Here is a 17,360-nt window from a genome sequence, read left to right on the forward strand (position 1 = left end):
ACTGGGTGGAGTTTGTGTTGTGAATGAGTGCTGCTCTATTGTCCATTTATAATCTTGTTTATGGTGCTGCAGTTCCACCTCTCTTCAGCAGAGAGCAGTGCCTCCTTTCCATTGCCACTGCTCAGTTTTACAGAAATGAATCCAGTGTGTGCTGTCAGCTCAGGACATTATGGATTTACATCTGCTACTATAGAATATGAGAAGATAGAAAAAAATACAAGTTGAGGTAACAAAATGTGAGTGTGCAATGACAGAGGGAGGGAGGGAGGGAGAGAGAGAGAGAGAGAGAGAGAGAGAGAGAGAGAGAGAGACTTGTTGTCGGTTGCTGTCAGAAAAAAAATCTGTAAGGAATATAACAGCAAGGAAAAATGATCAGTCAAAATATAAATAATGGGTTGCAAATGCATTGTATTTTTGATGGGGTGAATAAAAAGTGAATAAAACAGCGATTGAATGTGACAGAATAATGATGTAGCGCAGCAGCAGTCAATGTTACATATACAGGGTATCGGCAGGTTTCAAAAAAGACTAAATTCCTTTCAGGACTTAACGATGTCTGGCATTTAACTTAAAGTCAAATAGAGAAACAATGTTGACAAACAAGTGTATTACTGACTGAACAAAGCCAGTGATGGTTATGAAACTATAAATATAAACCACTATAAATTAACCCAAAAGCAAAACTATAATTGACTAGGGAATTAAGTGTTGAAAGACATAACATCCAGGTCTGCTCAGTAAAGCACAAAGGATGAATGTTTTACTACAAACCTTCTTCTTTATTAGACTGGACAAAGAAACCTGCCATTGCATGGTGAAAAAGTGAAAAAGTGACTGAATTTAATACTTTTTCAGACCTGCAGATACCCTGAAATAGGAAGTGTATGGTCTTTGTGAATTAGCTCCAAAATAGATCATTATTTTGGACAGCACTTTGCTGCCATCTTTCAACTTTCTCACCTTGAAAATTTGCTAGGTCCCTCTCCATCCTCGTCATCAAAGTCCATTCTGTGAACCAACCACAAGAAATGACAGTTATTACTACCGTCAGACCACAACTTAGACTTCTTAATGGCTAGGTTGCCTGTATTTGTGGTGAAAAAAACAATACTATCTACACTGATAGCTCTGTGTAAACATCAATTTGAAGCAATAAAGTATGTCCTGTGGCATACTGCAGTTTTCAGAGTTCTTACCCATTTGTTTCTGCTGGTATGAAAGAGACCAACTTGTGTTTATGGAGAAATAAACAAATAGATCAAGCTGTTTCTCCAGCCACCAGTGGATGGTTCCTCACTATAGTGCTGATGCTTTCATCTCAACATGTCACCTCAGGCACAAGTGATGAGCCACTTTTTCTCTCTGGCTGGCTTCCACATGCACTGGAATCAAATTGGTATGCCACAACATCACAACCGTTTGAAATCAACCAACTGCAATATGCAGCTTAGCTATCGTGCCATGTTGATGGGTGAAATGCCCACCTACACTCTGATTAGTACAATCGCTTTCGAAGCAGGCATGCACCAGATAGAGCGGGGAAATGTAAAATGGCTCTGATAAGAAAAGAAATTGCACGTTTTGCAGTGTTTTGAATTAATCCAAGCTTGTAGGTAGAACATTAGTAACTAATGTGTCAGCACAATGTAATGAGAGAGAAAAAAAATTCACAGCAAAAGCAACTGTGTCATCAAATCAGACAGGCTTCTTTCCCATTTTATCTGACTAACTGACTAACTAATTAAGCCACCTTGCAACTCCTGGGAAGTTGAGGTGTGGTTATGAAGAACTGCTGTTTACCGTTTTGGCCGATGACAAAAATTCAACATATGACATTGTTTTTTACTAATAGGAGGTGATGCGACACGTGATGACATCATGTAACCAATGCCTGTAAGTTTTCATGAACTTGTCAATCAATCAATCAGTCAATCAATCAATCATACTTTATTTGTCCCCAGGGGGAAATTTGGTAATGGTCATTAACTGTTGCCGACTGAGAAGCTCCTCCCTTTCCACAATGCACTGCATTGTGGAAATAGTACGCAATAACTGCACAATCAAAATAGTTAATTGAGTATGTATGTTGACATTCTCCAGTATACTGCATTTTCCTATTTTTACAGTGTAAACACACTACATACTCCGAACATTCTTAGAATGAGTATATAGTATGCTTTTGGGAGATGGCTAAAATTGTAGGGATGACAACTGGTGCTTTCATAGGCTATTTACCCACAAGAGATTTCTGAGCAATAAAAGTAATATATAATGTGGGTATGATATAGAGTTGCAACTGATGATTATTTTCATTAACTATTAATCTGTCGATTATTTTCTCGATTAATTGAGTAGTTTGGTCCATAAAATGTGAAAAATGTTTCACAATTTCCCACAGCTACACGACATACTCAAATGTGTTGTTTTGTTTTGTTTTTGTCCCAACTAACAGACCACAACCTATGGATATTTAGTTCGCTTGTATAGAAGACTAAAGAAACCAGAAAATATTCACATTTGAGAAGCTGGAATCAAATTTTCTTCTAAAAATTACTCAAAACAATTAGACAATTATCAAAATAGTTGGCAAGTATTTAATAACTGGCAACTAATCAATTAGTCAACTAATCATTGCAGCACTAGTGTGATGACCAAGCAGGTAGAGGCCAATAGCGGAACAGCTATAACAGCTTGATAAGTTGATAAAATTGCAAAAAAAAAAAAAAAAAAAAATCTTTACTGTAATGCAGCCTTTAAAACAAGGAAAGTAAATGTTTATGACTGATCGCAATATTACAATATCCAAAAACGCAAATGATATGTCATCCCATAACAAGATAGATATATTATTGATATGTTGTCCAGCCCTAACGTGGATGTATGTATATGTATATGTATGTATATTCAGCAGAAGGAAAATGATGAAATACACACCAACGACAGAGGCAGAACTCTGTCCTATGTCTCATTTCCACACACTAGGTGTTGATTTAACTAAATCCTGACTGTGGGGCTGGAAGCCAGCATCAGTGTGTCTCCATATCCTCGCATCTACCAGCACCCACCAGTAATTATTGGGATATTCATACTATGACACATGGATATATAGAGAGACTGTGCTGTAGAGTAGTATTGTGTATGGAGTGGTAGTGCTAAGTAATCAATGATAGCACAACACAATAGCATGCTCATTAATAAAGCAAAATGGTCCCTCTTGCCCTCTCTCCCCTGCAGCAACACAAAGGTCAAAAAAAGCCTTGCCTCTTGTCTTCTGTTGTCTCTGTGGTACCCTCCATACACCCCCACCCCGAGGCTGCCTTGTCAGAATTGAGTTTGTATGCATGATTTACCTGACGGCTTAACACACCATGCAAGAAAGGCTGTCTGTATGAGTGAGCACTGGAGAGAGATCACTGTGTGTGTCTGTTGTTGTCGTGGGATCCTCTTACTGAACTAGACCCTAGCTCATCTACACACACACACACACACACACACACACACACACACACACACACACACACACACACACACACACACACGGTTAAATAAATAAAGCAACAATGGATAGACATGTCCCTGTTGCCTCCCTTTGCCATGTTTATTTGCCATATTGCTTAGATCCAACTCTGTATTATTTATTCATGTTTGTACAGGCCTAATGCCTGTGCATGGAGAAATACATTGCTCTCTCCCTTGAGGATTAGGCTTACATGGTAACTAGAGCAGTGCCCGTTCAAAATGGGCCTGTTCAGACCAGGCCAATTGCTTGGCCTCCGGGACTGTAGCTTGCAGCTTTCTGAAGAACTGCTTATCCAACCAACTTCACACTCAACACTGCACTTCCTTGGGTCCTTACCAATACACCTGCCAAGTGTGAAGTCAACCGGATGTCCAGTTGTTGAGAAAATCAAAAGACAGACAGACAGAGTGTGCATCTGTTTACAATCAACACTGCACTTCCTTAGGTCCTCAGCTGTGCACCCGTCTTGTCCAGAAAATTGAAGGACAGATATATTCCTTCCATTTTAGCTTTGCCGGTTCAAAACATGCCTGTTCAGAGCAGGCTGATTACTTGGTCTCCCATTGCTGCTTGCAGCTTTCTGGAGAAGCGCCAAACAACATCCAAACAACATCACAGTCAACTTCCTTGGCCCCAGCAATACACCCATCTAGAGCCTTTATTTCAAAAGCAACAGTTGTTAGTATCCCATTTGTTCTTATTATCGCTGGCTAGCTTGGTGCAAGTTAAAAAAGCGGTTTGGTTACTTCTAGCTGCAGCAGCAGCAGAAACATTTTGGCTCAGTTCTGGAGAACTGCTCATCCAAACAACTTCACACTGCACTTCCTTGGATGTTCAGCAAAAAGTGTGAAGCCGGTCACATGAACGGTTATCAAGACAACTGAAGGACAGACACATACAGACACACACTGAGATTCCTTCCATTTTAGTTGGATAGTTAGATGAACTCATGCACATTTTTCCAATTTATTTCTTTCATTGGAGCTCTTACCAGAAAATGTAAAATACCCAGCATTAGTTCTGGAGCCTCCTTTCCATGGAATTCAGCTTTCATGTTCAATATTGTGAATATTGATTGTGCTTTTCTGTTGTCTGTGGGAAGCAATTTGTGTATCTCGCTTGAAAAGTGCTACACAAATAAAAATATTATTATCAATATTCTGATGGATTTCCACGTGATTCTGCAAGTCTTTTATTTTATGTGCCAATTGTTTTGTTCATCCCCATCTTATCTTACAGGACAAACTAGGCTAAATGATTGAATTCAATCATAGAAAGACTGAAAAGACTTGCGGAAAGACCTGCTGCTGTCTGGCCTCTGACATAGAGATGTCCCATGCCGATATCAAAAATCAGAGTCAGAACCCATGCAAGGTGTATTTTGATTGATCTGTATCAACTACATGATGCTGGATCAAAATATCACATTACTCACTGAATTTCTCCCCCTTCACACCATTTAAACCAATTGTAAAAATGTGTAATAAACAAATGTTATCAACCACATCTTCCAGCAGCAAGGTGCACAACATGGTAGGAGGCAAGTCACACAATCTTCTCTGCACAATGTGGAATTATTTTAAACTGCAAAGAGAATGCAAACCAACTGCCACTTTAGATAGATAGACAAGTAGACAGATAGATCATGCACAGCTGTTTGTTTAAAAGATGAATTTTAAAAACAGAAAGGATAGTCAATATTACTGACTTAGAATGGAGAGAAATAAAGTATATCTGACACCCCTATTATCAGTTTTTATTACTTTGTCTATACAGTCACTTGATAACCACATGTATCATTCCCATAGATCTGTGGTTCTTGAGCAGGTTTGTGAGTGCGCACGAAAATGAGGAATACTTTAATTTCACTCATTTGATTCAGTATAGACTATTACATATTGTACAAGACTGGCTATTGCAATCAAAGGTTTTATTTCACTACTATTTCCCCACTAACAATGTAGACCAGACCTAGTCAATCGGTGGCCCATTATTTTATTATGGTATTCGATCATATTTTTCCAAATATCTAATGTTTTGTTGCCTACCTGCAAATCTAATTGAATACCCCAAATGTAGACAGTTAAACAATTCAATTCAACGTCAACAAGTTAAATTTTCCAAAATGAGTCTCTGGGACTAAACTGTATCAAATAGGGGTTTGTGGCATAATCTCTATCTATGTAGTGGTTCATGAAAATATACAAAATTATCTTTGCACCCGAAAATGGCTTATAAAGTTATAAAAAAAAAAAATAAAAAAAAACATGCCAGCCAAGCAATTAATATACATTTTTCTTTTGTTTTGTATACAGATTGAGATATGGTATAAATTGTTCCATAAAAAAAAGCTAAACTAGATTTATGCAACGGATCAAGTATGTAATTTAACCAGAGGTGACTTGCCAAATTAGAATAAGTTCCAATTAAACTCAAAATAAGGAACATCGAGGCAGCAGGAAAAACAAATGTTTAAAGGGTAACACTCTGTGTAGAGCAGCATAAGAGGCAGTCAAATGGATACAGATGTATTGTTTTGTTTTGATTTCACTGATTCATAATCAGACTGTGCACACTGCCAACAGGGGCAAAGTTTGAGAACAGGTAAACACAGTTGCATTTAGCTGAAGCATTTAACCATTAGTCCCTTAGTCTCAGTGTCTCTGCTCAGGTGACAGCAGACACAATTCTCTCAGTATTTGGTGACTGTCCATTTTCATGCCATGGTATGGTCTCAGGGTAACCCTGAGACCCTGCCATCTCAAGTAGCCACGGCATGGCATGAAAATGTTTTGAACCTCTGCCACTGAAAAATCATTTAAAGTGTTGGTGAACTTCCATGGCAGGCCAGCCGTGGAGATACTCACCCTCCTGACCTCCTCTTGCCGCCTCGGCCTGGCATAGCTCCACCCATCCTCACCTGGCCAGCCCCGACTGCTCCAGGCATTGCTACCGTCCCCGGCAACTCGCTGCCCATCTCTGAAAGACACAACAATCACAGCAGGGTTAGTACAGGCAGAAGCCTACACTAGACTAATTTCATCACATACCATGTGAAGAAAACATCTCCAGAAACAAAGATGTATGATTCTTATTGCCAAACATCCATCTGAAAGGAGGAACCCAGATATTAAGTTTAGACCATTAATGGCCTTTTAGTAAAATAATAAACACTTGGAGGCAAGTTCAAATTAGACACAAAGAATCTAAAGTAGTAGATAATTTAAGGCCTTCTGACTTCTTAAGTTAAATTGCTCAAAATTGCCTTCAGCCAACGGGACAAAAAAATAACAGGAGGAAGACTGGTGGGAGCAAACATCCACCAGAGTACACCTCAGCTGGCAGAAGAATTATACTCCCCCACTGAGAATCAATATCTTTCAATAGGAATGTAATTAGGAAGAGCTAGCAGATTTTGCTGTTTTCTGAATAATCTCCCTGACTATCCGCGCAAGTTTGGTTCATTTCTATTTTCATATCATTCAATCATGGCTACTTGAGATGGCTAATAGGCAATCAGATTGCCAGGGGGCGGAGGGAGTAGGAGGGGGTGCGGGAAGTTATGTCACAACCCGCCAGTGAAATGCCAGCATGGATGAGTTAGGCTGAGCATCAAAGAAAAATCTATCATCTCATATTTGGGAATATTAATGGTTTTACCGAGATCCAATAGATGAGCGTAAGGATATTACATAGTCTATCTACAAGTTCTGTAAAAGACGTGTACCAGTGAAGGACATGCAGACCACTAATTTAATTGCACAGGTGTGGGCTCAGCATCCCTCCTAGGCTGTAAAACTATCCAAAACTAGCTCTGCTAGCAGCATTAACATTGGAAAAGTAGTATTCAAAACACAGTGTTTTACATTTTAATGCAAGTAACAGCATTTTATTAGAAGAGTAGTAGTCAAACTGGACTCCCAAGCTCCTTGATGCAGATTTAGTCTACTATGTTGATATAAATGACATATAGCAGATCTAATTAAAATGGAGACCACTCAGCCAACAACACCCTATAACAAGGATTTCAGTTTTGTTTGAATTAAGAAATTATTAGACAACCAAACCATAACGACTGTTACATAGCTGAGCACAGGCCAAGTTATTTATTACACTTGGTTTGACTAAGAAGTAAAGCTGTGTATCATCTGCATAACAATGGAAAGACATACCATGCCTTCTAATTATGGACTCAGCGAAAGCATATAGGCTACAGAGAAATATACCTGACAAAGTTACTTTTCAAAACAGTATCCAAGGTTCCATTTTTAAAAAGCTGCCACTCGTCATGCTGTATAATCCAAGTATCTGTAATCTGGAGGCATGGAGTACGTTTACATGCACACCATATTCTGGTTCGGGTCAATATTCCGGTTAAGGTAACTGCGCTGCGGCAACTGGAATATTCTGTTTACATGTTACTTCGCATGCCCCTATGTTTCGGCGTATTCCACTCTCTTAGGTAATGCGACACTCAGCCGCGGGGGGCAGCAGCACGCGTCTACGCGTCTGGTCTGCCGGAAATACAGAAGAAGAAGCAGTAGAAGAGAAAGCTCTCACTATTTCTATGTTTTCTCCCATCGATATACTCAATGATATTAAAGTCTTTCATTAGCTGAAGGCAGATCTTCCTCACTCCAAAAATGCTGACTCTTGCTGCTTTTTGCCATGTTTTCACCGCTTGCAGTAACCATAGCAACAAAGACACCCCAGGATTCCTTGTGAGTCGAGCATGCGCAGACGCGACTGAATATTCCGGTTCGGGGAGTTTTCCGACTAATGGGGCTTTCACATAGGATGCGGTTTGGGCGGCGCGCAGCGCTGGGTACAGCGCTGGGTGCCGCGCAGACTGGCGCAGAGTGGGCGCTGAGCACGGCGCTGAGTAGGGCGCACGCATGCGCGTTGTGCTCGTATTTGGCGATGGTTGCTATGCGACCGATACAGACGCTGAGAAGTAGTTTTCCGTTGCGGCACACTTTTTTCTGGCGGACAGCACAGCAGCTTCGGATGCACCATGTACCTGTCACCAAGTCAAAGATCAGCTCTGGCAGCAGTTCTTCTGAGGAGGACGAGGTGGAGGAGGAGACGAGCAGCAGCAAGAACAGTTACCTGTTGTGTGTGTGACTTCACATGGGATTTTATAATAAATATATGACTATACTGCATTGTCTTTTCAAGAGTAGTGCATATCGCATGATGTCAATCATCTAGATTTCTAAATACATACACCTCCTGTCCGTTTAGAAAATAATTTGCTTCAGTTTACAACAGTATTGGTGTTTAATTGCAGAAAAAAGAAAAAAAAAATCGGCTATTGTGGAAAGGAAAAACATCATATCACTGACAATTTTTAAACACACCTGGTACTCCTAAACTGTGGGAGATTTCTCTCCATGCCTAGGCTTTTTTTTTTTGACAATATCACGGTATGCCTGCAGTCTATTGTCCCACAGCTCTGGACGCAGAGAGACAGCCACGATTCCACTATTCTCTCCTATTGGGTGCGCCGAGGTGACGTCACAGGGCGCTGCGCCCAAGTTGGAAAATTTCAACTTGGGCGCTGACCCGCGGTACCGCGCTGTCCAGCGGCAGCGCTCTGCTCTGCGCTGCGCCCTCCTCGGCGCAGAGCAGAGCGCCGTGGCGCCCAGCGACCACATACACAATGAATGGCTACGCCGCCAAGGTCGGCGCTGAGCGCCCGCTATGTGAAAGCCCCTTAAGGTGGTTACATGCCTCAATATTCCGGTTGGAACAGGCATATGCCAGGGGTCTTATTCTGAATTCTCTCCAACTGGAATATGACCTTAATCGGGTTCAGTGCGTGTTTACATGACACGCGCGCAACCAGAATATTGCGAATATTCTGGTTAAAACAGGAATATGGTGTGCATGTAAACGTACTCATGGTCTTCATGACTACATTTATGAGGGGATATTGCGCAAGCAGTCTTTGTGAGTGAGTGTCAGCATTTTAAAATTAAACTTTTGATAGTGTTTTGTGGTTGTAAAATTGTACAATTACAATTGACAACAACTCACTCAACTTACTCAGCTTACAGTAAGGACACTCTGATCAACAGTGCCAAATGTTGCACTGAGGTCAAGAAGCACTAGCACTGAGCAACCCCATGCACTAGCAGTCATCATATCATTTAAAACCTTGACAAGAGCGGTTTCGGTGTTGTAAAGCTGATGGAAATTACACTGCAGTTACTCAAAAATGTTAGTTACTGGGGTTGCCCTGAGATAACCTTCTCCAAGACCTTAGAAATCAAAGACAATTTAGAAGAGAGCAGAAGGATCAACACCAGCTGAACACAGGCAGTCTTAAAATATTCCATTATGCAACAGAAGTACAGGGAGCTGTTCATAAACGTGAGCAAGCTGGGTCCTACTGTTTCAAAAACTACCAAGAGAGCACATATTCAGACCAAGAGTACAACACTAAATCCGGCAAATGGCAAGCACCCTAGATTTTTTTTTTTTTAAATTAACAGTAAAACCATTTGATGTATCATCAAAGTGGATGTTGAAAACAGACCAATGGTAATACAAAAAAAAAAAAAAAATCACAAATGACCAGAATTTGAAATTCAGCATTACAGAGGATAACAATTTACAAAACTCAGACAAGAAAGACTCTAGTATGGTATAAGAGTTAGTGGGGAGAATAGATAACAAAAAGAACAGGGTCTGAAACAGATCTTGCACATATGCACATCAAATGATTATTGATGGAAGAGATCTCATTAGTAAAAAATTATGCAAAGCAGTCTGCAGTGAGTAGAGAGTTGATGGTGGGTTGAGGAAAGGGTTAATTTTTATTTTTATTTTAATTGTGGTATTGAGTTGACCACATGCACAAGTATTCAGTATCAGTTTTCTATTCATTTATTGTTTTCGCTGAGAATATTAAGTGAGAAGTGTACCGCTCTACCACTGGAGACCGTCAGACTGCCCCCAACTGCACTTATCCCTGCCGGTTCCACCATCAGTAGTCAGTTTCCTTGAGAAGAGAAGCTGCATTTTACACATACAGCGCCCCCAAACTAATTGGTTCAAACTAATTTGAACCAACAGCATGTTAGCACAAACTCATTTGAACTGGATTTATTGAAAAAGTGACAACCCTAATACTAGCACCTACTGACGATTTGTAGCTTAGTTTGGGGTCACTGGATGACAACAGAGTAATGACGTATGCTTTCCATTGGGAAATGTAGCATTACTCTGAAACAAGTTTATCTGCCTCTCAGAGTTGCTACTTATGACTTTAGTACTGTGAAAGCCTATTTTAGTCTAGTGCCAGCGCCATATTCTATATGAGCACTGCCATCAGTGCATCCCTAAAACAATCAATCAACACAGGCCTACATGCTGCAGCCTGAAGCTCTATTTAGAAGCAGCCTAGATACAAATCATATCAGACTGTGTTTTAGACCTATATACAAGTTCTTTTTCTTCATACATCCACTAGTAATTTTTTTTTTCAATAATGAAATTAATAAAGAATAAAGATAGACTATGTGCTGGCAGTTCAACCCAGTCTGCTGTGGGACACTGTCATTATGGTTGAGAGGAATTACACTGTGTGCCAAATCAGCCTCCATCAGCTTCCATCGTCCTCTGTCTGTCTCCACAAATTCCTTCTATTTGCCTTTCTGTCTTACCCTCCATCTATCTGCTCTATTCACTCACTCACTCATTCAGCCAGATGCAATGGATAGGCCAAACAAACCCTCCGGTATGCCCCAGTGCACCCAGTAACACAGTTAATATTTGATACAGTGTGCATTCCTGCTACGTCTCCTCTTCCAGCTCCTCCAGAGGAACATACATACACACACACACACACACACACACACACACACACACACACACACTAGATACATATTATAGATATATAGATATGTATACAGACACAGACAACAAGCATTGCAGGGCCTTGCATAAAGAAAGCCTTCAATCATTCATTCATGAAGTGGGTATAAGTAAACACACACTGCTCTAAACTATTCTGATGAAGATGCAGCTTCATCTGACAAACAACCAGATGCTGTGTGGTCATTCAGCCTGTCAGAGAGCATCAGTGCTATATTTCTTCCATGAGCCAAAATAGGCTTCAGAAATCAAACGTAACATTGACTATAAATCTTGGTCCAAATATGGAATTCCGGATCCAAAGGGGAAAATTCAAAGTCTGTGATTTAAGATGGTATTTAAAAGTGATGTTTTCATCCATATTCCTTTCTTAAATGGGACTGGATCTACTATATTGCGCTGCCGCTTTCCAGCCAAAATAAATATTCTGCTAACAGAAAGCTAACACTGTGGTACAAATTAAATACACTGCTGGCTGTTCTGTGAGTCTTTGCCTAATAACTTTATGACGATCACTCTAGCTTGCGGCTGAGCCATAAAAAATACTTGGTTTGCAAGCTGCCATATCTATTTGTTTGGCTGTATTATGGAGAAGAATCACTACAACTCTGGATGCGCTTGACAGGTCATAATGGGTGACTAACGACTACACTATCAGCAATTTGTTTTTAAACTACACTGACCATGTTCAGGTTATAAAAATTGTGTGAAAACTTGTTTTCTATATACAAATATGCAAATGTCAAAACATTATTTTTAAAGTATTAAGGCAACCCAACTCTCTTATCCCATAGACAATCTATTTTTCTAGTCAAGTCTCAAAAATGCCAACATACAAGATGACAACATGATGTCTGAGGACTACAGGTACTCCAGAAAAAAACACTGATAATACTGGTGGTTGTAATGTCCAGGCTTTGTCAGCCATCACAACTGCTGGTGTTACAACTGGGCATTTAAGAAATAAAGTGACTTACTATGAACAGGTGGCCACACTGATCTGAGTATGTGTATTTCAAGTCATTTTCAATGAGAATTGTCCAGACAGGTTTGTCGTTTGTTTCTATCAGATTTCCATTTTGACCGACAGAAAGTTCAATCCATTTGAACACTTCTGGACTGACTGTCACCATCTGTTTAGCTCATAAGAGGCATCCCTGCATTAGTGTTGGAAATAGCTGCGACAATACAGACAATGCAGTATACACCGTCCTGTTGTTACAAAAAATATATATATATGTTTAGACATATTTAAATACACAATGGTTACTGAAAACGGGTCCCATGCTACCACTTAAGAACAAACTATCTTAAGCATTATCATCTTAAACATTATCTTAAGCATGAGAAATTTTGAACTTATGGTAGCTCTAAAGCCAAATGCTAGGCTAGGTATATATTAAATGATATGTGGCTTTATGTCAGGTTATGTAGGAAACTGCTTATCTTTACACAATAGGCTATATGATACAAAAATAACTTACTCTTTTAAACTAGCAGAAACAACTTCATGTGTGCAAAGCTTTTTGTTCTCTTAACACTTGGAGCTTAAGTCTCACTCTCACTTGCCAACAAAAATTTACCTGGCAACATCAAATATATGGTTAAAGACTGAAATTAAGACCTACAGGCTACATAATAAAAATTATTGACATCCTCTCATTAATAAACAGACGATATAAGCACTTTGGACAATGCTAGTGGCCTACTATCATCAAACATAGAGTGTTCTTCCATGTTACCATGAAGCACCTGAGGCCACATAATTTTGTTTTTTAAGTTCTCATCACTTAATGAATCCACCAAATGGTGAACCATTCCCTTCAGTACAGAGTGGATTTGTGTGCTGGTTTTCTCAGACAGAGTAAGAAGGGAAACATTGGCACAGCTAATCACATGCCTGATTTTCTCCACCAACTAAATCACATTCACATCTTCAGTCAGTCGCTAAAAAGCCCCGAGGTCAAAAGCATTAATCAGATAGTATTGCAACACCAGGGGGAATGCGGCGTACTTTCTCCTTTTCAATCACTTCTCCCTCAGACAAGGTTGTTTCTTGCTCGTTTTTTTTTCTCCTGCCTTGTCTGCTCTCTTTCCTCTGGACATCTTTTCCCCAGCCATCAAGAGTGTCAAACAGCCTCAGGACATTTGCCACTCTGTTTAAAAAAACCCCAAAGAAATCATACATGCAATCACACTTTCACACACACACACACACACACACACACACACACACTTGTTACCTGGCACATTTATAATGTCCAAAAGCAAGAGACCTTTATATATTACCATAAATCCACATAATTCACCATCAATCAGTGTCATTCAATTTGGTGTAAAAAAGTGGAATCCTGGGGGCACAGTTGTATCACACAAAGGCAAAAATACTGCTGAGGCAAATCTAATACAGCCACCAGGAATCACTGTTGGTTTAGGATATGTTCATCTCTGAAACAAAATAGGATAAGAAACTTAAAGAAACTAATTCACATATAACACCTTGGCTAAAAGGTAGCAGCATTGCTATCCCTACTACTGTAACCAAGTGTTATCAGACCTACACCAACTACTACTATGAAAAAATGATACAGCTCAGTGTGGCTAATCTAACCAGAACCTGCATTGTCACTGAGATGAATTTACTATGTTTTACAGCACTGAAATCATCTCATCCCTCCTTCGTCACGCAACCCTCATTAGATCATTTCCCTTGCCATGTTTCACATGCTCTTACACCAATTGGATCTCGGCCAGCTTGAGATAATCCTGTAGTGGCACAGAGTTCTCTCTTTCAGCCGTTCTCTGGTCTGGAGTCATTGCACCTGACCTTATTACCATGTGAAGGGAAGGGGCAACACTGATCACAGATCAGCAGGCTAACTTTGTCATCCTCTGGCTACAGCAGCAGCAGCATTAGGCTCGACTTAATGCTAACTGGGTGCCATCACTGGATAGAGAAGCTGCACATAGCCCTTAGCACACGCTTTTTCAAACCCTCAATCTGTTGGTCATCACAACAACCACAACATACCGAGGATGAGGGCACATTGTAGAATCAAGAGACATGGAGAGTTGGGTCCTACTTGTACATAAGATACAGATCTCTCATCGGCAAAAGGCAGCAGATAACCTATTCTCTAAAACAGGGAAGGTGACAATGTTTTGTTTTTTCATAGTGCACTTCTATTATCTGGTAGGGATATTTCCTCATTTGCTGATTGTTCATTCAAGCTACCACCTCATCTCGGGACTCTGTATGCAACAAAGGTGCTAATAACTTGCAAATTCTTTATTTCCTCTTCATTTACATTGCCAATAAGGTGACAGAGTGAGAAAGGTTGACCTGTTTTCATATGGAGGTCCCCAAGCTCAAGGAAAGTGTCTTAAGTGTCTTGCCACAATTACACAATTTGGAAAATCCTCTTTTGTTTAAATACCCCCTTCAAAAGAAGTAAAGAGCTAAGTAACATTCGGAGAATGTGTAACATTAAACAGAGTCTCCTTGCATCAAGCTATTTACTTAAGCTGATGGATGCACCTTTACTTATTAGTTTCCTATTTTTAGCGCTAAAGTAATTAAAGACTACCTACAATAACTCGTGCTTACTCTTAACACCGTTAACACGGCAATTATTAAATGAATGCTGGTGTACAAAAACCGTGGGGCCTGGGCCCGATACGTTTTCTTCTATGGGAACTAAACACCTTTCAAATATCTGGTAAATTAATATTTCTTTGTTTGAAGGCAAGCCTTAACGTCTGGTACAACATAACCCAAGGAAATACTTCAGCGTTTAAGTAAATTCAACGTATGGGTGGACCACCGTAAACCTAAACTTTTAGATTCGGTTCCCGTTGTTTGCTGTCGCACTCACACTCGCGTTTTTAGCTTTATGTTGAAGGAAGGAGACGGAGAAGAACCGCAGAAGAAATCCTGAAAGTTTGTGTGTTATTGAACTAAGTGCTGTTCGGTGTATTTGATGTAAGCCGAACTGAATAGCGACTACTAAGGACTCAAAAACTGATTTCAGTGGTGTTTTATCCGGTGTGTGTTTTTGCCGATAGTCAAAGCCATACCAAAGTGCAAGAATTTTGAATGAAGTTTAGCAATAAGTTCTCACCATGTAACAGAGCGGCATATATCGGAGATATCACCACGCAATGTGGAATCAACAGGCGAGTGACACTGTCGGCCGGCCTTCCTATTCTGAATGCTAACGTTAAAAAGACCACAATCTGATATAACACACAACATCTGATGCGCTGTAGGGCAACGTTATGCAAAACACCCTTTTGTATCACGGGGAATGGAGAGCGGTGAGGGTCGGGGAAATCGACGCACGTATCTAGCTTAACTTGATTGAAACCGGAGCCAAAAAACGCCACAACCTAAGCAAAATACAAAAATACAAACAACATCCAAGTCGTTTTGACAAGCAGCTAGCTAGCCGCAGCGCTGTGAAGAATGGCAGGGTTGTGAACCGCGGTTCAGTGGGGGAAGGGGGATGGATGCTGGAGCCAGGCTTCGGCGGCCTGGCGGCTTCAGCTCTCATTAACAACCGTCTGAACAAAACGTAGTTTGTTTTTCCCTGTTTTAACACCTACAAAGCCTCCGTTTTTTGCACACTAACACACTGAGGGCTGACTTACCGGACGGGTTCACCGCGGCGGGAGTTGCCATCTTTCCTCAACGGAAAAAAAACAACAAAACGGCAACGACAGAGATGACGCACAATACGGCTGCTCGAGAGCCCCGCGAGAGACCGTCTAAGTCCGGGGGTTTGGCACGCGAGGCTCGGTACAGCCGCCTCACATCCGTTAAACTGGGGTGGAAATAATCCGAATTAAAACGGACAATGAGAGTGTATTTTCTGCACTGAAAGCGACAGAAATGTCCCTATTTAATAAGAAAATCCCTCCTAGACCAGACTTAATAAAATGCAAGATGTCTGAATGGTAGCACCGCGAGATTTTAGGGCTACTTGAATTAATTAATGTTGTACAGTCTGAGTGGTGCAGTGATGAATGTAATGTAACGCTGAACGGTTGTTTTCAGTGATTTCAAAAACAAATTGGCGTGGTAAGATGCTGGCACGTTGCACCTTATCTTGGGCAGTGGTTCCTGAGGTGGAGTGCACACAGGTCCCTGTGGGGTCACCAAAGTAACAGTTAAACACTGGGAAGATGACTTGTGATCATACCGTACAGTGGAGTCATTTTATTTTGTATTAAAATCATGTTGCCACACGAATCTTTTTCGGATGGGATTTAATGGGACAAAATCTGTGGATTGTATTAGGGAAAACCACAGATAATGTGCCCAGCCAGCCAGCAGCACTGTTAATCAAACTAATTGAAAAATAAGCTGCACAAGTGGTTTACTTAGTATAACAATTTTCATAGGGGTGCAATCAACGTTTCATTTAATCTAAAAGTCATTTAATTTTGCTAACCTCTGACATTCCCATGGATAAAGAGAGCAATAGTGGGTCATAATCACAAATGAGGCTCCAGTGTAATGTAGGCTATTTAAAGCCTAGTGTGGACATTTGAGTTTTACCAGCTTGGCTTTTTGAGAGTTAATAGTGGTGTTTTTGGATTAGTGACTCATAGTTGCTATTTCGTGCTAAAACTCAAAACTCCCGAGACTTTATTTGCCATTTGTCACAGGTTCACAAGCACATGTACATTGGAATTATTGCATAATTGCCGTAATCACATTTTCAAAAAGTGAAAACACATAACAAACACAACATGACATATTAAGAATATAGTATTAAAGAAAACATAATGTTCAAGATCCACAAGTTTGACAGTTTTCATGCAAAAAAAAAAGTCATCAAAAATAACCTCGAATTCCGTATTTCAGTTCAGGTTAAGGATTTGCAATAATAATAAGCAATGTAGTATTGTATCGATCAGTTCAGCATTAAGTGTGTAAACTGAGTCACATCCTTCA

At 40.2% G+C, this 17,360-nt stretch overlaps 1 protein-coding gene across 3 annotated transcripts in view; it reads right to left on the reverse strand.

Annotated features, from left to right (window-relative positions):
• The window catches only part of arnt2 (aryl-hydrocarbon receptor nuclear translocator 2), an 80,729-nt gene extending 64,323 nt beyond the window's left edge, over positions 1 to 16,406 (reverse strand). For 2 of the 3 annotated variants that reach the window (XM_030046579.1, XM_030046562.1), the window contains exons 1-3: positions 16,052 to 16,406; positions 6,388 to 6,499; positions 961 to 1,008 (exon numbers count right to left, since the gene is read on the reverse strand). In XM_030046579.1, the coding sequence (XP_029902439.1) occupies positions 961 to 1,008; positions 6,388 to 6,499; positions 16,052 to 16,082 (191 nt within the window). In that variant the 5' untranslated portion in view covers positions 16,083 to 16,406. Of the gene's footprint in view, positions 1 to 960; positions 1,009 to 6,387; positions 6,500 to 15,522; positions 15,668 to 16,051 lie in introns of those variants that run through there. The other variant, XM_030046571.1, reaches the window with a different exon arrangement.
• Between the last annotated feature and the right edge of the window lie 954 nt (positions 16,407 to 17,360).

Source organism: Myripristis murdjan, chromosome 3 (genome assembly GCF_902150065.1).
Source record: "Myripristis murdjan chromosome 3, fMyrMur1.1, whole genome shotgun sequence".
Lineage (NCBI taxonomy): Eukaryota > Metazoa > Chordata > Actinopteri > Holocentriformes > Holocentridae > Myripristis > Myripristis murdjan.